The sequence below is a fragment of the Macaca fascicularis genome, chromosome 1, assembly GCF_037993035.2.
Source record: "Macaca fascicularis isolate 582-1 chromosome 1, T2T-MFA8v1.1".
NCBI lineage: Eukaryota > Metazoa > Chordata > Mammalia > Primates > Cercopithecidae > Macaca > Macaca fascicularis.
Genome location: NC_088375.1, coordinates 184,011,265 through 184,034,347, shown reverse-complemented (window position 1 = coordinate 184,034,347; position 23,083 = coordinate 184,011,265). Strand labels below are relative to the sequence as shown.

Genomic DNA, 23,083 nt, shown 5'->3' with positions numbered 1-23,083 from the left:
TGGGTGAAAAATAGTGCAAAGTTTTCTTTTAAAAATGCAAGGTTTTCAAAAATTAAAAAAATATATATATATATATAAAATACACTAAAAAAATGACCAGGAACTTTTGTGTATTGAACATTTCTTCCTTTCCTTCAATTATATTAGTCAGGATTTATTCTTGGACCTATTAATACTGAAAAGAAATTCCTGAAACTGGTGAGATAGATTAATTTACAATTTAGCACATATGGTATCATTAAGCTTTCACATTAATAAAAAACAAATACTAGCATTATAAAATAAAACTACAAAATTGTTTCATAATTATATTTTTATCTTGATAAAATCAAACTAAATTTCCAATCATGCAACAAGAAAAAATGTACATACTTAAGTGTCACTGTGGATTGAATAGCTGTAGATAAGAACACCTTGTCCTTCACCTGAAACTACCCCCTCCATCACAGGTGTTCCACAAGTTGAAGCAGAAAAGTCACAGAACTAGGCCCAGAGAAGTCCCACATCCTTTATCTAAGTTGTACAGAATAAAACAGCCTATGTGTACCTGTCTACTCACAGAGAAGCAAGTGACATAAGTAGCAACTGCATTTATTTGTTCTGGGCAAACTAGCATTTAAAAATATTATTTTAAATTTACTTAAAGGGAAAAAAAGGAAAAAGGAGAAGAAACCAAATTCTTGACAAGAAATACATAAGAATATCTGTCTTGGCAAAAATATTTCTGGAACATTTTAAAAATGACATAAAAATGGTATAAAAATGATTTACTGTTTTTAAGTCCTTGAAGCTTAAGATATATTTGATAATCTAAATAGCAGGCCACGGAGAACAGTTTCAGCCAACTGTGGCACACAATGGCACATTTACAGAATTTTAAATATTTCTTTTAATAATTGATGTAGTCATTTTGAATCATTCTGCATAGGATATCAGGTGTGAGCAGATTGCATTAACGCTGCTTAAACATTTCAACTTGTCAGTATGGCCAACTCGATTTCGGAAATATTTGCAGTATTTTCCCATCGAAACAGTAATAAAGGCAAAATAAATATATGCCACTACTTTATAATCACCGAACATTAATGAATATTTTATGTCTTTTTAAATCTCCCTGTTTAATTTAAAAGGGTGAAATTAAGTCTCCTCCCTGCAATATGCCAATTATCTGTAAATCAAACAATAACTTGGCCATTATGCTCCTTTTTGTTAATATAAGAGAAGCTAATTTGAAAACACTGAATGGCATTTTTAGGCTATCTGCTGAATAGTCCTTTCTGCCCTCTTGTGGGAGAAAGCTGAAACACACTCAAATAACAGAAACTGGGGGTGGGGGGTTGAGAGGGTGGCAGCAAAATTATGGCTAGAAAATTCAACCCCAAAGGAAAAAAAAGCAAACTATATTTATTCATCACGCATTATACTATTCTTCAATTTTCAAGTCAGCAATAAAATGAATTTACCTCTGATCTTTCTTTTGTTGGTTAAACTGAAGTTATTTTAAATCTAAATTTCCTTGTTTCATTATATTCACATACACAATTTAGATTTTACTATCCTGTAAAATTTCAGATGCTATAATAACTCGGAGGTGGAGCCACAGCAAAACATTATTTCTACCAGAAAAACACAAATGATTCTTTAAGGAATTAAGTTTCTTAATTTAGAGAATAAAATACTCATTATGGAGGTTGAAAATGAAATTACAATTTATACATATTTAAAATCCTGAAAAAAATCAAATAACGCAAACCTATGATTCAGTTTAGGAATCAGATCAGAAAAAAATTTTAAAGACTTTAGTTTCTAGTCAATAAACTATTCAAGTAATCAATAAAGAAAATAAACCAAAAGCAATGAGTTATTCATGTCAAATTCAGAAGCTGAAATTCATTAACACAATATAAAAAAGGAAACCATTAATAGTCTACAGAAACAGTTCATATATTTCTGAAAGAAAACACTAGGGTGAAAACTTATTCTTTCACAATGACATTAAGTGATTATTTTAAGCAATGTAGTCTAAGGAAAAAATTATAAAATAATCCAAGATTAAGCATGATTAATTCTCTTCAGAAAAAATTAGTAGACAAATGACTGTTGCTTTCATAATTTATAAGGTGTAATACAACATAGTCATCATTTCAATGTTTCTAAACATAAGTCCTGTCATAGCCTTAAATATTCCCCCCACCCTCCATGGAGATAAATTGTTAGCTTTTAGGTGGGTGGGGCCCAAGGCATACCAAGAAGGTACCTCTTCTCTCTTGGGGGAGGTTCTCTTTTGAAACAGTGGCCCTGGTTGGTCGTGCTGAAGAAAATATTGACACTATAAATAGACCCTTCTCATATTCTAAGCTAAAAGATAGTCTCCAACAGCATCTTAGGAATACTGCCCAAGGGCAGGATTGAGCTGCTTAAGAAAAGTTCCCTCAAATTCCTTTTAGAAACAGGCAGAGTACACAGTATAAATAATTATTTGAGAGCAACCTTTCAAATAAAATATAAGCATCCTCCAAAATGAATGTTGTCAACAATTTCCTAAGTAGTATTTCTAATAATGACTATAAAACCATGAAATATATTACGTAATAATCAGTTATTTTTAAGAAGCGTTTCAAGTTGATGAGTTTAAAAATTATCAAGAGTTCCCATTTACATCTTTCTTTCTAGGTCAAGTCATTTAGTGTATCTACAGTAATCATTGATGCTCCAGTTAATTAAAATTTAAGAACCCAATAATGAAACATAAAGAGAATTTCCAACCAGAACAGATAAGCCCTCTTTAACAGGGTCAACATTAGCTATAATGAGCTACCTTTATTTCTTAGCTGTGAGACATAACTCACCTCTTGAATAGTACTGCTTCCTGAGAAGTTCAGGTTGTACTCCCGCTGGACTTCTCGGTGGGTGATGATCAGCATGAAGTTTTGATTTAATGACTCCTGCAGGGCACTGAAAGGGTTGAAAGAAAAACAAGGAACTTAGAGATGAACAAGTTCTAGCTTGCTTTACAGCTAGCTGCAAAAACCCCAGGAGTACCCTAACCTCCACACAGGCATGTCCGGGCCCAATGTTATCATATTTTCAGCTCCTAAAGGCAAGAGAAGACACTGAGAACAACCAAGGGGAGCTAACCTGTTAACTCTTTCTCTACCAAGGTGTTTTTAAATTTCAAGTCTAAATGCCTTGTATACTTAAAAATTTTCTACAAGTCATATATGCTAATTCATAATATCTGCATATGTATCTCCTCCAACAAAACTGTCAATTATATCAACTCCAAATATGCTACTAAAATGTATATTCAAAGACTCTGCTTCAATTCCAAGTGAAATAGCTGTTCTAGAATAACAGAAGTATGAAGCTATTGTTTATATTCATGAATGTTGTATAATATAATATGATTTCAGTCAAAATTCAGAAAATATTGAAATCTACAGAACTTTACTTGCTATGTAAAAATTCATTCAAAATAATTGTGCTTTCACTTAGGACTCAGTAATACACAGAACTTAGAAACTGGAGAAATCATAGCAACATTTTGTAAAGTCCATAACAAAGTTCCAAAATTTAGAAACGTATCAGAACCATGAAGAGTATATGAAATTAGTGACAAAAAATAAGAAACATAAGTCATGGTTCTATTTTTTTCTCCTCCTGAAACTGTCAATTATATCAAATTCCAAATATGCTACTAAAATGTATACACAAAGATTCTGGTTTAATTACAAGTGAAATAGCTGTTATGGAATAATAGAAGTATTAAAGTAATATTAAATGAGTATTAAATATTAGAAACATTATTTTCATCACTATTGAAAATAAAGACCTATCACTAGTATGCCTGAATAATTTCTACTGCCTGTCTCAAGTGTAATTTTGCCATGCCTATGGTACCAGGAAAATATTTTGGGTGTGCTCCATGGTTTTAGCCTTCAACTTTCCTCCTTTGCTCATCTGTAACTATGTGATGAATACACAGACAACATAAAGATTAGAATTAGACAGATAGGCCGGGTGCGGTGGCTCACGCCTATTATCCCAGCACTTTGGGAGGCCGAGGCCGGCGGATCATGAGGTCAGGAGATGGAGACCATCCTGGCTAACAAGGTGAAACCCCATCTCTACTAAAACTGCAAAAAATTAGCCGGGCATGGTGGCAGGCGCCTGTAGTCCCAGCTGAGGTAGGAGAATGGCGTGAACCTGGGAGGCGGAGCTTGCAGTGAGCTGAGATTGTGCCACTGCACTCCAGCCTGGGTGACAGAGCAAGACTCTATCTCAAACAAAAAAAAAAAAGAAGAAGAATTAGGCAGATACTCTGTCTGCCCTATTGTCTTCCATAGCATTCACAGCTTATAGACAATACCTAGCAAGCACCAACATACATATCATGAAATATTACTAATCAAAATAAAAGGAAATCATACCCAACTAAAATAGAATTTCTTGAAGCAAGGACCTTTGTCATTATATCCTTAGAAATTAAGCATAATGGGCTGGGCGCACTGGCGCACGCCTGTAATCCCAGCACTTTGGGAAGCTGAGGCGGGTGGATTGCCTGGACTCAGGAGTTCGAGACCACCCTGGGCAACATGGTAAAACCTCGTCTCTACTAAAATACAAAAAAAATTTAGCTGGGCGTCATGCTGGGCTCCTGTAGTCCCAGCTACTTGGGAGGCTGAGGCAGGAGAATCACTTGAACCCAGAAGGCGGAGGTTGTAGTGAGCTGAGATGGCACCACTGCACTCCAGCCTGGGTAACAGAGGGAGACTCTGTCTTTAAAAAAAAAAAAAAAAGAAAGAAAAGAAAGAAATTAAGCATAATGTGTGACACACTGCAGATAAATATTTACTGAATAATGAATGAATTGTGAATTTCTAGAAGGCAAGAGTCTTATTCATCTTTGTATCTCACATGGAAATGTTGCCTTCTGGAAAACTACCATGGGAGTTTAAACTTGATGACTTGCATTGTTCCAGGTGCTAAGGAGCTGCATGCACCACCACGCCCAGCTAATTTTTGCATTTTTAGTAGAGATGAGGTTTCACCATGTTGATCAGACTGGTCTTGAACTCCTGACCTCATGATCCGCCCACCTCAGACTCACAAAGTGCTGGGATTACAGGTGTGAGCCACAGTGCCTGGCCCGCCCCTGAAACATTTTATAATGGGAACTGGTAAGATATGACTTACATTTACATTTATATAAGATTATTCTGGCTGCTCTGGCTACAGAGAGCAAAGACTGGAGGTAGGGAAAGCAGACAGGAGGCTGGTTCAGGAAAGAAGCGATAGTAGCTTGGACTAAGGTAGAGGCAGAGATGAAAAGTTGTCAAGTTCAGAATATATTTTAGAGGTGGAACTCAGACCACTTACTGAGGGAGTGTGAGAGAAAAACATAACCCCAAGGTTTCTGGCCTAAGTAAATAGGAGAATGGAATTACATTTAACAAGAAAAAGTGGAATAGTGGCAGGTGAGGTGGAGAAATTGAGAGCGAAGTTTTCGTTCAAAATTTGAGATGTCTACTGAGATGTTTTGAGATGTCTATTACACAGTAAAAAGAAAATGTCATGTACAGTTGAATATAAGACTCAAAGATCAAGTAAGAGAGCCCAGAGCAGGCGAGTCAGTAGCATGTAGTCAGTTTTTAGGCTTCGTGGCCAAAATAAATTACCTAGAAAAATAAGTGACACAGAGAAAAGAGAGGCCTAGATGGAACCCTAGGGCATTTCAGTCATTTGAAATCAAGCAGAGGAGAATGAGTCAGTTTAAAGGAGATTGACAAATCTTTTTATCAAAGGAGAGAAAAGAAAAATCAAGAAAGTCTAGTATAAGGGAGCCAAAAGAACTGTTTCAAATAGGAGGGCGGGATCAATTATGCCAAATGCTGCTGAGACATTAAAGGTGGGAAGGGCAGAAAAATGACCACGTTCAGGAGGCAGCAAAAAGCTCAATGTGAAGGCTGTGTGAGAGAAGTCTACTGGGAAATGAGGCTCAAACAACAGATGGTGTCAATGATCAATATATACATGCTGAATGAATTTGGAGACAGAAGTGGTGAGTAATGGAAAGACTTCTTGAGGTCTGAAGGCCTTTCCAAGGTAGATCTATCGTAACTATTCTTCAAAACTGGTTTTTTCTCTAGAGCTTGTCTGACATCCCCTCATGTCAAAAACATGCTCACTACAATCTTTGTTCATATTGTTCTTATCCTCCTTTCCATTGCTCCCTTCCAAATACTGCACAGCTTTTAGATCACCTTTCAGGACTCTACTTGGGTTTACTAATGACCTTCTCTTCTCCTCTGAATTCCTGTATCACATACTTTATCGTCTTGTACAGTTTGCTTTGTTTCATGTGTGGTTACCCTGAATTCTAGACTATATATTTTTATCATAACTGATTACTTATCAGTATATCCCTTGGAAAGTAGCACACTAGAAGGTGATTCAATTCAACTGTATAAAGATTCAAGAAATACTTCTGCATATTCTGAACTGCATACAAAGAACTACTGATTATCATTTTTTTAAGCCTACCTGAGGTTTCATTTTACTCACAAAATTATACTTCTGAAAGGTTAACTGCCCCTGGTCATCAAGCTACAAAGAGGTAGAACTAATTGTCCCTGATCATCAAGCTATAAAGAGGTGGACCCCAGTCCCTAACCTATATTTGATTACATGTTCTTCAAACCTGAGCATCCTATCTCCCAAAAGGCTAGGCTGCTTGGGCGATACAAGGTGAACAAGACTCCTGTCTGCTAGAAGTTTACCACTCATTCATTCATATAATTATTTGATTCCTATTATCTGTAATAATACAGGAATAAAAGAAATCACTGACCTCAGAGAGGTTCAAAAAGATGTTAAGATTGTGGAGAAGGGAGAATGCTTTAAAGTACTATCAAGAAAAATGGATAATAATTTGATAAGTAGATACAGAGGATGATTTCAGACATAGAACAGTGCAGAAATGAAGATGGGGGAATATTAAGAAACGTGTAGAAAGCAATGAGGAAGAAGTGTAAGGAGATGTGAAGAAAGGTTTGTGAGAGAGAAAACCTTAACAATATTAAAGACCTCCATTATGGAGGGCTTCAAATGCTAGGCTAAGGAGCTCAGAGTTCCAGAAGTCTGGAGGATTATTATATAGATTTTCTTTTACCTTTACATAAGAATCTATGCATACGTTTAATATTTTGAGTGCCTGCCTCTGCAATTCCTTAGATATGTTCCTTGATCTTGACTGGCAGACGTGTGTAATAACTTTGCAAACAGGTTTGCCAGGACCAGTTTGACCGCCAGACTACTTTAGAACACAAATTTTGTCTAGTTCTACAATTCCTGGATAGCTGTGGAAGAGGGTAAGCTGGCAAGGACAATATTTATGGCTTTAAACTGCTTTGGAGTCATAAAGCCAGATCTGAATCCCTGATTCACTACTTGCTAGTTCTTTGACCTCGACAAGTCATTCATTCTTTCTTCCCCCAAAACATTCATTCTTTCAACCGTATTTATTGAGTGTCTACCATATAAAATACTCTATTTTTGGCATTTAACTACTCTGCAAATTCTTAGAAGAGGATGATAATCCTTCATTCACAGAATTATGAGTATTATATTTAAAAAGTCTTTTTTTTTTGAGATGGAGTCTCGCTCTGTCACCCAGGCTGGAGTGCAGTGGCACGACCTCGGCTCACTGAAACCTCTGCCTCCCGGGTTCAAGTGATTCTCCTGCCCCAGCCTCCTGAGAAGCTGGGATTACAGGTGCGTGCCACCATGCCCGGCTAATTTTTTGTATTTTTAGTAGAGAAGGGGTTTCACCATGTTAGCCAGGATGGTCTCAATTTCCTGACCTCGTGATCCACCGTCTCGGCCTCCCAAAGTGGTGAGATTAGAGGCATGAGCCACCGCGCCTGGCCAAGTGAGTTTTTTTGTTTTGTTTTGTTTTTTTGAGACGGCGTCTTGCTCTGTTGCCCAGGCTGGAGTGCGGTGGCACGATCTTGGCTCACTGCAACCTCCACCTCCCAGGTTCAAGCAGTTCTCCTGCCTCAGCCTCCCAAGTAGCTGGGATTATAGGCACACACCACCACATCCAGTTAATTTTTATATTTTTAGTAGAGACAGGGTTTCACCATGGTGGTCAGGGTGATCTTGAACTCCTGACCTCGTGATCTGCCCGCCTCGGCCTCCCAAAGTGCTAGGATTAGAGGCGTGAGCCACCACACCCGGCCAAGTGGGAATTTTTTTTTTTTAATTATTATTATTATACTTTAAGTTCTAGGGTACATGTGCATAACGTGCAGGTTTGTTACATATGTATACTTGTGCCACGTTGGTGTGCTGCACCCATCAACTCGTCAGCACCCATCAACTCGTCATTTACATCAGGTATAACTCCCATTGCAATCCCTCCCCGCTCCCCCCTCCCGATGATAGGCCCCAGTGTGTGATGTTCCCCTTCCCGAGTCCAAGTGATCTCATTGTTCAGTTCCCACCTATGAGTGAGAACATGCGGTGTTTGGTTTTCTGTTCTTGTGATAGGTTGCTAAGAATGATGGTTTCCAGCTGCATCCATGTCCCTACGAAGGACACAAACTCATCCTTTTTTATGGCTGCATAGTCTTCCATGGTGTATATGTGCCACATTTTCTTAATCCAGTCTCCAAGTGGGAATTTTTATTGCACATAAGTTATAAGGTGAGCTATTACAACTTACTGAAAATAGAACACTTTTGAAGGGTACTCATACTTTAAAATCTTACAGTGATAATGAAACATCAGCAAAAGGATCTACAGTGCTTTCGTAGCAGTTACTTTTCATGTTTTAGTTCTATCCCCTGGCAGGAGTTCATACAGAGTAAAACCTTGTTTTGATCACCAAACATAACTGTATATTGTACCTAAAGTTATCCAGACTGACTTTTTTCTTATTTTCTTTCTTTTTTTTTTTTCTTTGAGATGGAGTCTCGCTCTGTCACCCAGGCTGGAGTGCAACGGCACGATCTTGGCTCACTGCAACCTCTACCCCCTGGGTTCAAGCGATTCTCCTGCCTCAGCCTCCTGAGTAGCTGCTACAGGCACACACCACCACGTCCGGCTAATTTTTGTATTTTTAGTAGAGACAAGGTTTCACTATATCGGTCAGGCTGGTCTTGAACTCCTGACCTCGTGATCTGCCCGCCTCAGCCTCCCAAAGTGCTGGGATTATAGGCATGAACCACCACACTCGGCCTGTTCTTTTTTACAGAGGTCTTGCTTGGGGCTGATTCTACCACATTCATGCTCCTTTTGAGTACAGTTTGTTTGGAGGAGTCAGATAAGGGTATTATCTTTAAACTTAGACTCTAGCCTGATCCATTCACTTAGCCATTAATAATAATGACTAACACTTAACAAGTGCTACCACATACCAGGCATTAGGAGATTCATACCATTATGAAGTTACTATCATAATTTCCATTTTACAGATGAGGAAACTGATGTTAAGTTACTTGCTTAATTACTGTCATACAAAAAAGTACCAATGACCGAGGTCTAACTTCAGGCATTACACTCTTATGATTGGACCTCCGGGTATCAAGGAAGTGAACACAGTAAGATCACATGTCTGCCTTTATTGAGTCTACTCAGAGATGGGCAAATAAGCAAACTTGCAATTCACATAAGTACCCCTGTGCTTCTAATACCGATTTTCCTAAGGTGCTATGGAAACACAGAATAACAACTAAATTAGATCAGTAATGCTTTCCACAGAAACTGGCATGTGAACTGCTTAAGTTTTGTTTTGTGATGACTCTAAGGAGAGGAGGTAGTGGGGAAGGCTGTAAGAAATATGCCATGGTTGCCGTGCTTGCTAGCTCACACCTGTAATCTTAGCACTTTGGGACGCAGAGGTGGGTGGATCCCTTGAGGCCAGGAATTTGAGACCAGCCTAGCCAACATGGCGAAACCCTGTCTCTACTGAAAACACAAAAATTAGCCAGGCATGGTGGCACACGCCTCTAATCCCAGCTACTCAGGAGGCTGAGACATGAGAATTGCTTGAATCCGGGAGGCAGAGGTTGCAGTGAGCCAAAATCATACCACTGCACTCCAGCCTGGGCAACAGAGACTCTGTTGCAAAAGAAAAAATAATGCCATGGTAATCTGTATAATCTGCAAAGACTTTTTCGCTAAAATGTTATCTAGGCAAACTGATCCTAGCTTCTAAAGCTAACTATGAGTTGAGTCCTTAGCTGCAGCATCCAGGAGCAATTTTCTCTCACACAGTGCCCCCTAATTTAGGTTGGTTATGCTAGTTAGCCACGGTTAAGCCACCTTGGAGCAGTCTTTTACCTTCAAGTTGGGGGGTGCTGTGGCACACGCCTGTAATCTCAACACTTTGGGAGGCCAAGGTGGGTGAATCGCTTGAACCCAGGAGTTCTAGATTAGCCTGGGCCAACAAGGTAAAACCCAGACTCTACAAAAAATACAAAAATTAGCCCGGCATGGTGGCACGCGCCTGTAGTCCCAGCTACAGGAGGCTGAGGTGGGAGGACCTCTTGAGGATGGAAGGGGGAGGTTGCAGTGAGCTGAGATCACTCCAGCCTGAGTGACAGAGCCAGACCCTATCTCAAAAAAAAGAAAAAAGTTTATGCTGCTTCAACTTTTGATCTTCAGGGTCAAAAGGATGAGTATTAACCAAAGAAATAATGAAACAGTAAGATATAATGAAACAGTTTAAAAAAAAAAACAAAACAGTATGTTTTCTTTTTCTTTGAGACAGTCTCTCACTCTGTCACCCAGGCTGGAGTGCAGTGGCGTTGCACTGCAACCTCCGCTTCCCGGGTTCAAGCGATTCTCCTGCCTCAACCTCCCTAGTAGCTGGGACCACAGGCATGTGCCACCATGCCTGGCTAATTTTTGTATTTTTACTAAAGATGGGGTTTCACTATGTTGGCCAGGCTGGTCTCGAACTCCTGACCTCAGGTGATCTGCCCACTTCGGCCTCCCAAAGTGCTGGGATTATAGGCATAAACCATTGCGTCTGGCCAAAAAACTGCATGTTTTCTTTTCAATTAGAGGGAGAAGAAAAGATATAAGCAAATGTAGAATCTTTTTAAAAAAAAAACAAAGACGAAGTCTTGCTATGTTGACCAGGCTAGTCTTCTCCTGGCTTCAAGTGATCCTCCTGCTGCAGCCTCCTGAGTAGTTGAGATTACAACCATAAGCCACTGCATCCACTGCATCTGGCAAATGTAGAAACTTTTTTTTTTGAGATGTAGTCTTGCTCTGTCACCCAGGCTAGAATGCAGTGGCACGATTTCGGCTCACTGTAACCTCTGCCTCCTGGGTTCAAGCGATTCTCCTGCTTCAGTCTCCCTAGTAGCTGGGTTTACAGGCACCTACCACCGTGCCCAGCTAATTTTTTTGTATTTTTCGTAGAGATGGGGTTTCACCATCTTGGCCAGGCTGGTCTCGAATTCCTGACCTCGTGATCCACCACGCCTGGCCCGATGTGGAAATTTTTTAAAAGCAGTTTGAATTTTAACTCAATGCAAGAAATGGTTTTGACAGACCATATAGTCATTCTCTCCTCACTCGTTTAAATTTTTTTTTCTCCATTATGATTTTTTTTTCAATTGAAATATTTGCATTATCTTCGCCTGGGTGTCATGGCTCATGCCTATAATCCTACAACTTTGGGAGGCTGAGGTGGGTGGATTACTTGAGGTCAGAAGTTCAAAACCAGCCTGGCCAACACAGTGAAACCCTGTCTCTACTAAAATTAGAAAAAAAAAAAAAAAATTAGCTAGGTGTGGTGGCGGACGCCTGTAATCCCAGCTACGCGGGAGGCTGAGGCAGGAGAATCTCTTGAACCTGGAAGGCAGAGGTTGCAGTAAGCCAAGATCGTGCCACTGCACTCCAGCCTGGGCGGCAAGGTGAGACTCTGTTTCAAACAAACAAACAAAACAAAACAAAACAAACAAAAAAACCTCCACATCTTCACGAACCCTCGGACGCTGGAGCTGGATATCAGCTTTTTAGCCAGCTTTTGTAGTAACTGCCTTTGACCTATTCAAGAAGGAAAGTGGGTATGGAGTCCCAGCCACTCAAGAGACCGGATATCCCCCAAGAATAGCTTGGATTAACAGCTATGGACCCTTGGAAGATGAATCAAATTCTTCTCCTCACTGGTTTTTCTTCGCAAATTCATTTGCTCTTATTTTTCTAATAACTCTAAACTCTGTCTATTTTCCATGTTCTCAGAGTCCCTGGGCAGACAGACACAGCTTGATTTCAGAGCGGACGTAGGCCAAGAAACCATGGCATTGAGTGTCCTGAGTCCAGACAAATGATATTTATATACACATCCAAATTTGAAGAGAAAATGTATTTCTTTAGGTTTCAAACACCGTAACAGAAATAACACAAAAATAACCTGTTGCAAAGTTCACATATATATATATATATAATCAACAAGGACACAATTTGGTTTCTACAAACAGAAAAATACTATTAAAACTGACAGTTCTTCCTCTACCCTCAGATATAGACTGAAGTTAATGTTTAAAATATAATCAGAATTATGTACTTCGTCCCTGGGGGCTCCAGTGCTATTTGTAACAAAATAAAATGAAAGTTAACATTATTAAACACTTAGTATGCAAAATGCTAGACATTTTCACATACATCACCTTATAATTTTTCCAGGCTGTTTCTTAATTTTAAAAGTGAAGGTGGCAGGGTGGGAGCCAGGCACAGAGCTGTGTGCCTGTAATCCCAGCTACTTAGGAGGCTGAGACAGGAGAACTGCTTGAGCTCAGGAGTTTGAGACCAGCCTGGGCAACACAGAAAGGCCCTGTCTCAAAACAAACAAACAAATAAATAAATAAATAAATCTGGCATGGGGGGTAGGGAGAAGTAGCATGTAACAGAAGATACTATAAAAATATAGACAGATAACCACTTTGAAATTCTCAGTACCATTACTAAGCATTAATACCTATGCCATTAACAGTTCTAGAAATCTTTTTAGTAAAACTTCTTTTCTCTACTCTCTTCGTTGTCCACAAGTCTTATGCTTCCAATGCTCTTTCATTAGCAGAATGTCCATCTAGCTATGCCTGGGGAGTTCCCATTCCAATTTAACTACGAATATTTATCAGGAACAGAGAGGTTACCTGTAAAATACCAGTCTTCTAATGAGTACCAATGTAATTTTAATTCACTAGTTTAGTTTATACATTTTACATACTCCTCCACATTTTTTAAAAAGGGGGAAAATCAGGTATAGCAAATTTTAAAACATAGGCCCTAATAAATTTGAAAGTCTAGCACAGGTATTTATTTATATATGAACATACAAAGCCAATATATTATTAGCTTACATATGTCAAGTATTGATGAAATCAGCAACAACACAAAGAAAATAAATATAACACTCTTTACTGTCTTGACTGAGTTTATATCTCATTCAGAGAGTACTTCTGCAATCCATATATGAGAAAGCACAGGGTTATTTTAATACACATAGTAATTTTTCAAGGTGAACTTAAGGTTGCATTATGTTAGTAAAACAATCCACTTTATTAATTCCTGATGAAGACGAGAAATGACTTCCTCCTGCCAACCAGCAGCAGGCCCATTTCACAGGGTACAACAGTAGTAGGCAAACTGTCTTGAACCAACAATAATCATAGTAATTTAAGGATTTTCTCTCTAGGAATTCCTTGAATCAAGAACTCCCTCTTAAAGTCTTTAGTAGAGAGAAGAATTGGCTAAACTAACCCATAGCCCACCTATTAATACATTAATAGTACTAGGGGAAGCACTCACTATTATAAAGTATACATCAAAATTAAACAACTAGACTAGGAAAGATAAATTCATACTGAGAGGTGAAGCCAGCTGGACTTCCTGGGTTGAGTGGGGAGTTGGAGAACTTTTCTGTCTAGCTAGAGGATTATAAAATGCACCAATCAGCGCTCTGTGTCTAGCTAGCGGATTGTAAATGCAGCAATCAGCCCTCTGTAAAACCACACCAATCAGAGCTCTGTGTCTAGCTAAAGGATTGTAAATGCACCAATCAGCACTCCGTAAATATAAGCGCACCAATCAGCGCTCCGTGTCTAGCTAAAGGATTGTAAATGCACCACTCTGTAAAAACGCACCTATCAGTGCTCTGGGTCTAGCTAAAGGATTGTAAATGCACCAATCAGTGCTCTGGGTCTAGCTAAAGGATTGTAAATGCACCAATCAGTGCTCCATGTCTAGCTAAAGGATTGTAAATGCACCACTCAGCACTCTGTAAAATGAACCAATCAGCAGGATGTGGGCGGGGACAAATAAAGGAATAAAAGCTGGCCACCCCAGCCAGCAGTGGTAACCCACTTGGGTCCCCTTCCACGCCGTGGAAGCTTTGTTCTTTCGCTTCCACATTAAATCTTGCTGCTGCTCACTCTTTGGGTCCACACCACTATTAAGAGCTGTAACACTTGCTGCAAAGGTCCGCAGCTTCATTCTTGAAGTCGCGAGACCACAAACCCACTGGAAGGCAGAAACTCCGGACACATCTGAAGGAATAAACTCCAGACACACCATCTTTAAGAGCTGTAACACTCACTGTGAAGGCCCACGGCTTCATTCTTGAAGTCAGTAAGACCAAGAACCCACTGGAAGGAACCAATTCTGGACACAATACTTGGGCTTCAGGGCTGCTATGAACTGAATGTTTGTATACTTTCCAAAATCCATACATTGAAGCCCTAACTCCCAATGTGATGATATTTGGATATGGGGTCTTTGGGAGGTAATCAGGTTTAGGTGAGGTCATAAGAGTAGGGCCTTCATGATGGGATTAGTGTTCTTATAAGAAGAGAAAGACAGATAAGAGTTTTCTCTCTCTTTCTGCCTTGGGAAGACACAATGAGAAGGTGACAAAGCCAGGATGAGGGACTGATTTTGTCAGCACCATGGTCTTGGACTTTTGACATTCACAAATAAAGGGCTATTGTTTAAGCCACCCAGTAAACAGTATCTTGTTATGGCAGCCCAAGGTGACTAATATAAAGGCTTTTAGGGCCTCTGTATTCATAGTACTCAAGTAAACAGCTGCCATGAGTTCAACACAGGCTTCTAATGTACAAATCCAAATTGAAATCTCACTCACTAAAATCCCATTTAATAGGATATCACAGAAAGCAATACACTTTTGTCAAAACTCGTATAACTCAGAGACACTTAAGACCTGGCTGGGAGTGATGGCTCATGCCTATAATCCCAGTACTTTGTGAGGCTGAGGTGGGAGGATGACTTGAGGCCAGGAGTTCAAAACCAGCCTGGACAACATAGCAAGACCTCATATCTGTAAAACAATTTTTAAAACAATTGTACATTTACTGTATATGAATTATAACTCCATGAAAACATTAACCATAAAAAAATGCCTGAATAATCGAATAGTGACTATTTTGCAGTTACATAGGCCCTATACTTTTAACTTCAAAAATACAATCTTTTTTTTTTGTTTGTTTTAGACATAGTCGCGCTCTGTCGCCCAGGCTGGACTGCAATGGCATGGTCTCAGCTCACTGCAACCTCTGCCTCCCGAGTTCAAGCAATTCTCCTGCCTCAGCCTCCCGAGCAGCTGGGATTACAGGAGCCCGAGTAGCTGGGATTAACACGCTCACTAAATTTTTGTATTTTTAGTAGAGACAGAGTTTCACCATGTTGACCAGGCTGGTCTCGAACTCCTGACCTCGTGATCCACCTGCCTCAGCCTCCCAAAGTGTTGGGATTACAGGCGTGAGCCACCGTGCCTGGCCGTGATCCACTTCTAGTCAGTGTAAATGGGAACCATGGACTTGCTGCATCAAGTATAGCAAATAACATATGTCCACTGACACATATGAGCTGTCAGCAGTGAAATTATACTTCTCAAATCAGTGCTGTGTGTGCTGTTAAGATGAATAAAGTACTAACATCAATACAGTGATTGAAATCTCATTTCATTCCTGCTATGTGCATATGTTCTTTTCTTGCACTGTATATTTTAAACAAAAATAATTTAAAATTGGCTTGTAAGGTTCATTTTCACTAGATTTTATTTTTTAAATATGGCCTGATAGTGAAGCAAGAACAAAGACTTTACTTCAGATTACTGTGATTATTTAATTATAAAAATGTAAGTAATAATTTTAAAATGTAGTATTGAATTTTTCATTAATACTTTATCATTTATCTTTCCAAACACCCTAACATTTTTTTCTCTCTCTTGTCTCTTTAGGAATATTTTGTGATCTACAATATTATTTTTATCTCTTTAGCTACATCAAGATTTTAAATTAAAAAGCGTGACACATGGCAATTTAAATTTCCTTTCTAAACTTACAGAGTCATATGAGCTCTTGTCAACAAAAGACCAAATTTACCATAATTATGGATTATTTACACTAAAACAAAATAAGAAATCAATATGTAAATGTAATGTTTGTTGTAGCTAATGCAGCTAGCAATGACAGATTAGGTTCAAATAGCAATCAGTTTGAAAATCTGGCACATATGTAAATGAGCTAGGGCCTTGATGTTTACATTAGATTGTATTTCATTCAGGATTTTTAAATTGTCTCAGGAACAGCATAAAAATAAAATGTTAATCTTTCCACTATAAATATGATTTGAGCTCTCATCACAACTGAAATTAGGTTTTGCTCCTGTCCAGCTAAACTAAAATATACTAGTAATTCTGAGCTGCAGATGACATCATTCTTAATTAACACTCTGCTACAGTTGTTAACATCCTCCAAGACACCATGTTATCATCACCACAAGTTCTGTAACAATCTTAAAACCATGTTTAACGAAGGCTGGCCTCTTACTCTACAGCTACTTTTAATTGCTTTCTTTGCTGGCAATTAAGCATGTCTAGATAAATAAACATTTGGTTTCACATAATTTATAATAACATTTTTCATGATGATTTCAAAGTTCACGTGGCCTTATGTCTATAATTACTGTTTAATCAATATAGTGATATATTGGATACAGCAAAATGTATTAACCAAAGTATGTAAAATTAATCAAAATGTGGTAATTAGTGATGATAGTGATATATTGTGATGCATCAAGTAGTACATGGCAAAACTGTCAAAACAGAATTCTACCCATCTAGACAAAATATGAAAAAAGCAAAGAAATATTTATAGATATATCAATGTTTGCTTCCTAGTGACCAAGTTTCTGACTATCCGTTAAATCAACCATAGAGAATATCTGCAGTTCCTTTTCAAAGTATGATGCTAACAAGCTAATCTCAGTAGTCACTGAACTATCACTAGGCAGTAAACTGTATAAATGGATTTGGTACTTCACTCCAATTAGATGTGTTGTGATCTCCGTCAGTGCTTTAATTGAGGACAAGTTTCTTCTTTCATCCAGAGTGCATAACTTTTAGGAAATGTCCTCTTCTTAAAATTAACCACCCTTTTTTTTTTTTTTTTTTTTGGGGGGGGCTGGAGTGTGGTGGTGCAATCTTGGCTCACTGCAATCTCCACTTCCTGAGTTGAAGCCATTGCCTTGCCTCAGCCTCCTGAGTAGCTGGGATTACAGGCCTGCACCACCACACCGGCTGATTTTTGTATTTTTAGTAGAGACGGGGGTTTGCCATGTTGACCTGGCTGATCTCGAACTCCTGACAGGTGATCCGCCCACCTTGGCCTCCCAAAAAATGAGCCACTTTTAAGTAGCCACTTATTAAAAAACATTTACCAGCCCAGTACTTTCAAATTTCACTTTTACAAAATCTAACAATAATGCTCACTACAATTAAATTTAAGTTGAACAGTAATCACAATGTACTTGAAATACCGATTATATCAATTTATTCTTGAGAAATGAAAATACTTTAAGGATAATATATCAAATCATGCATTGTTCTAATTACAATACTGGTAACTTAAAATACTTTTACAGATAAATATTGAGAGTTCAGGAAATGCCAACCCCATAATGTGACACTTTGGTATGCTGATTACTTTGAACTGAGGGCACCTGGGGAACAGCTGACACAGACACAGGCTTTCTATGAGCTCCCCTTATCTGCCTAAAGACAGATCCTCCAAAAGGAACACAACTGTCCTGAACCCCCACCCTAGGAATCTTATCAACCAGCAAAAACTAACTCATGTCACAGAAGAGGAGACTGAAGTCTAAAACCATACCCAGAGAGATGATCACCTGTTCTTCTGGGGGCTGCTCTGAGACCACTTTTATTACCTGAGAGACCTTTTATTTGTATAATAAGACAACCTTTATTCACCATACATTTCCTCTCCTCACCCTCTCATAACTTGTATCACCACCGTCCATCAGAAGCCCCAAGCTCCCATTCCTTTCTGTAGCTCAGGATGCTATATAAGTTTCAGTCATTTGATCATTCTTTCAGTCTCATATTTTGTGGGGCTCCTATGTGTACATATATAATTAAGTATGTTTTTCTCTTGTTAATCTGTTTTATGTAAATGTAATTTGTAGCCCAGCCAAGACCCCAGAGGGTGGAGGGAAGACATTTATTGTTTCCCTACAATATCCTTCATGAAAACAACAAAAAAAGTTGTTTCGTAAAGCACTTTGGGAATTTTTTTTTTTTTTTTTTGAGACGAGTCTCGCTCTATCACCAGGCTGGAGAGCTATGATGCGATCTCCACTCACTGCAACCTCCACCTCCCCGGTTCAAGCAATTCTCCTGCCTCAGCCTCCAGAGTAGCTGGGACTATAGGCACACACCACCACACCCAGCTAATTTTTGCATTTTTAGTAGAGACGGGGTTTCACCATATTGGCCAGGATGGTCTCAATCTCTTGACCTCAGGTTCTACCTGCCTCAGCCTCCCAAAGTGCTAGGATTACAGGTGTGAGCCACCGTGCCCAGCCAGAAAAAAAAATACAACTCAATCATTCAGACATTTACTTACATACATAAAGTTTTCAAAAAACTTATTTATAGGCCACTTTAAGGTCTCCTTTTCTTTTTATTAAATCATTTTTTGTTTGTTTTTGAGACAGGGTCTCACTTTGTCACCCACGCTGGAGTGCAGTGGTACAATCTCGGCTCATTACATCAACTTCCTGGCCTCAAGCAATCCTTCCATCTCAACCTCCCAAGTAGCAGGGACTACAGGCATGTGCCACTATGCCTGGCTGATTTTTTACTTTTTTGTAGAGATGATGTTCCACTATGTTGCCCAACCTGGTCTCAGACACCTGGGTTCGAGCAACCCTTCCACCTCAGCCTCCCAAAGCGTTGAGATTACAGGAGGAAGCCACTGCGCCTGGCCAGGTCTCCTTTTCTGTTGCACTGCTAAAACCTCACAAATACTGATCACTAAAAAGCCAGCATGAAGAAGTCATATTCATAGAAAAATCATTTCAAAATAAATTGTAGCAAATTATTTGGAGATATTAAAAAGTTAAAAACCTACTGTTTTTTTCTACTTTGAAAATAAAAATACTTAGCCACAGGAGTCCCCCACTAGCAACTGCTCATCTGTTCCTGAAAGAGCATCATCGCTTCATCTGTTCACTTAAACAACTTATTGAGCATCTACAAGGGCCAACAAGCACTGTTTCTAATTTACTTCACAAATGAACTAGGTTGAAATGAGACTTTATGTTGAGGACCACATTGATTCTGACCTTTTGAGCAACCTGTGAGTTGGTTAAAAACTCACCTCTAGAATGCTCAAAGGCACTATGATGAATAACTTGGAATTAAGAGCCCTATAAAATCTAAGTCCTGGCTCATCCATTAACTAGCTCTGTGACTTGGCAAAGAGAAGTTACTGAGCACATGCACTGTGCAAGGCCCGATGCTCATATATGCTATCTTACTTTATCACATATGGACCTCTCTAAAATCCTAGAAGGCAGAAATCATCCTGATCATTCTGAGTGAAGAAGCTAAGGCCTAAATTGACCATTTTACTTCCTCTTTCAGTACCTCTCCTAGTCAAAACTAGGACTGAATTGGCTGATTGATTTAGCTCCTTCCAAAGATGGTATCCTAGAGCTTTCCTCTCAATTCTAAGTCAGAGTGCTCATGGATGTGACTTATCTCATATTAAGGAAAGAAACCAAAAACAGAAATAGTAGGAAATAGACAACAGAGAAAAATGTAAGGATTAATATTCATGCAGAGATTATGAGGTGGTGGAGAAACAGAAACAGAATGAGGGCCAGGAGTGGGGCTTATGCTTATAATCCCAGCACTTTGGGAGGCCAAGGTGGGTGGATCACCTCAGTTCAGAACTTTGAGACCAGCCTGGCCAACATGGCAAAATCCCATCTCTACTACAAATACAAAAATGAGCCAGGTATGGTGGCATGCGCCTGCAGTCTCAGCTACTTAGGAGGCTGAGAGAGAGGTTGCAATGAGCGGAGACTGCGCCATTGCACTCCAGCCTGTGCAACAGGGCAAGACTGTCTCAAAAAAAAAAAAAGAAGTAGGATGAGAATTATTTGAAAGCATCCTCAGCATGTCCTTCTAATAACTAACTGTCTCACAACAGTTCTATGACGCTTCTCAGTTATCTTTCATGGTTGGGATAATGGGGAGAAAGGAGAGCAGAGTGGCTAGAATGGCCTCAATACAGGATGACAGAGAGAAATTACCAAAAGAAAAAGCCACACTGTTTGTATGAATATCAACACACATTCGACCAGGTGCAGTGGCTCACACTTATAATCCCAGTACTTTGGGAGGTTGACATGAGAGGATCACTTGAGGCCAGAAGTTCAAGACCAGCCTGGGCAACACAGCAAAACCCCATCTCTCTTTTCCTTTTTTTTTTTTTTTTTGCTTTTCTGAGATGGAGTTTCGCTCTTGTTGCCCAAGCTGGAGTGCAATGGCATCATCTCAGCACAGTGCAACCTCTGCCTCCCAGGTTCAGCTATTCTCCTGCCTCAGCCTCCTGAGTGGCTGGGATTACAGGCGCCTGCCACCCCTCCTGGCTAAGTTTTGCATTTTTAGTAGAGATGAGGTTTCACCATGTTCAGCAGACTGGTCTCAAACTCCTGACCTCAGGTGATCCGCCCGCCTTGGCCTCCCAAAGTGCTGGGATTATAGGCGTGAGTCACCAACCTGGCACAAAACTCCATCTCTACAAAAAATTTAAAAATTAGCCAAGCATGACGGCACATACCTGTAGTTAGTCCCAACTACTTGGGAGGCTAAGGCAGGAGGACAACTGCTTGAGCCCAGGGTGGTTCAAGGTTACAGTGAGCTATGATAATGCCACCGCGCTGCAGCCTGTGTGACACAGCAAGACTACCTTTCAAAAAAAAAAACATACATATATACATATACACACACACCAACATACACACAGACATATACACACACATACCCTGCTCAGTGGATGCATGCACCCCTTTGCTAGGACAAGGGCTAGGAGCACAGGTAGATACCTATTACCACTGCTGCTGGATGGTTATAAGAAGCAGAGATAAAGTAGTATTTCAGAATTTTTTACTTATTGTACCAAACTTAATGGGTATAGTGGAGAGCATAACAAACACAGAGAGTCTGAAATGACTTCAGGGAGAAGGTGAAAGTTTCTTTTGCTTTTTCTCAGGCTTCTGCCTCTGTTCACAGGGAAGATAAAATTTCTGCCAATGATGATTCTCCCCACAAGGGTAGAGTTTGAATGAGAAAATATGTAGCTTTCCCACTCCCCTTTCCTCCATTCTAGATTTGTTTCTCGTAGTGGAAAAATAGAGCCAATTAGAATTACTTACAAGGTCATACATACCAGGTTAGATTTCACAGAAAGCAGGGACAAGACCTGCAGTTTCCTCTTTCATTTCCTGTGTCCTAGTTCACTAAATTCTCTACCATTTTTTTACCCATTGTGGTAAGTATACTCTGGACAAAGCTTACCATGAGATCTCTAAGCTGTCTTTCCAAGTGTGACTAGGTTAGTAAGGCAGGTCTACTGCATCAGTCCATCAGGCTCTGAAGACTCAATCATAACTCCTATAGACCACATGAGCATAAAGGTTCTAACATTTAGATCTAGAGCAAGATTTAAATTTAGATTTAGATTTAGATCTAGAGCAAGAGGTAAAAGACACCATTTAGGACTCAGGTCTAGGGCACATCCTCTCCATCAGGTGCTTGCCTGGCCATTAAAGTAGTTTTGTTTTCCAATTTGGCTATTGATTTCTATGTGTCTAATCTACTGCTAAGAACCCTAGAAGAAAGGATGAGTGGCATCATGAATATCTAAAAATCTAAAAGAGCCTCTATTTTCTCATAGGATCTGAGGCCCAGTGCAGACTTCCCTAAGTCATACAGTGATTCTGAAGCCGAGCTTGACCTAAAACTCAGCTATCTTGACTTACTACTCCTCAATTCCTTCCATAGCACCCACTGGAAAATATAAGAACTCTATTCTTGCTTAATTCATGGCTACTGTAATCTGCTTTCCCACCAATGGTTTTCCAAGGACAAAAACAAAAATATGGAGTGCAGTGGCACGATCTCGGCTCACAAGCAATTCTCATGCCTCAGTCACCCGAGTAGCTGGGATTACAGGTGCGTGCCACCATGACCAGCTAATTTTTGTATTTTTAGTAAAGAAGGGGTTTCACCATGTTTTCCAGGCTAGTCTTGAATTCCTGACCTCAAGTGATCCACCCACCTCAGCCTCCTAAAGTGCTGGGATTACAGGTGTGAGTCACCACGCCTGGCCGAAAAGCCATATACTTTAACACCACTGGTTTACTCAACTATCACAGGAGTCCCATTCAGCACCCTGAATTTACTCCTGCTTGAACAAACAGCACTAATTCAAAGCCATAGTTAAATGCAACTTCACAACCCAGAGGCCACAGAAGACAGTGATATGCTTGACTGCAGGATCAGAGCTCAATAATACACTCATATGAAGCCATTAAAATATTAACGGGGGCCAGGCGCGGTGCCTGTGATCCCAGCACTTTGGGAGGCCAAGGTGGGCGGATCATGAGGTCAGGAGTTTGAGACCAGCCTGGCTAAGATGGTGAAACCCCTTCTCTATGAAAAATACAAAAAAAA

At 39.6% G+C, this 23,083-nt stretch overlaps 1 protein-coding gene across 5 annotated transcripts in view; it reads right to left on the bottom strand.

Moving 5' to 3' along the window:
- Positions 1-23,083, bottom strand: part of FAF1 (Fas associated factor 1) — a 512,111-nt gene that overhangs the window by 259,220 nt on the left and 229,808 nt on the right. For all 5 annotated transcript variants that reach the window (XM_015436105.3, XM_015436115.3, XM_045386413.2 and 2 more), the window contains one exon: positions 2,850-2,955. In XM_015436105.3, the coding sequence (XP_015291591.1) occupies positions 2,850-2,955 (106 nt within the window). The remainder of the gene's footprint in view (positions 1-2,849; positions 2,956-23,083) is intronic.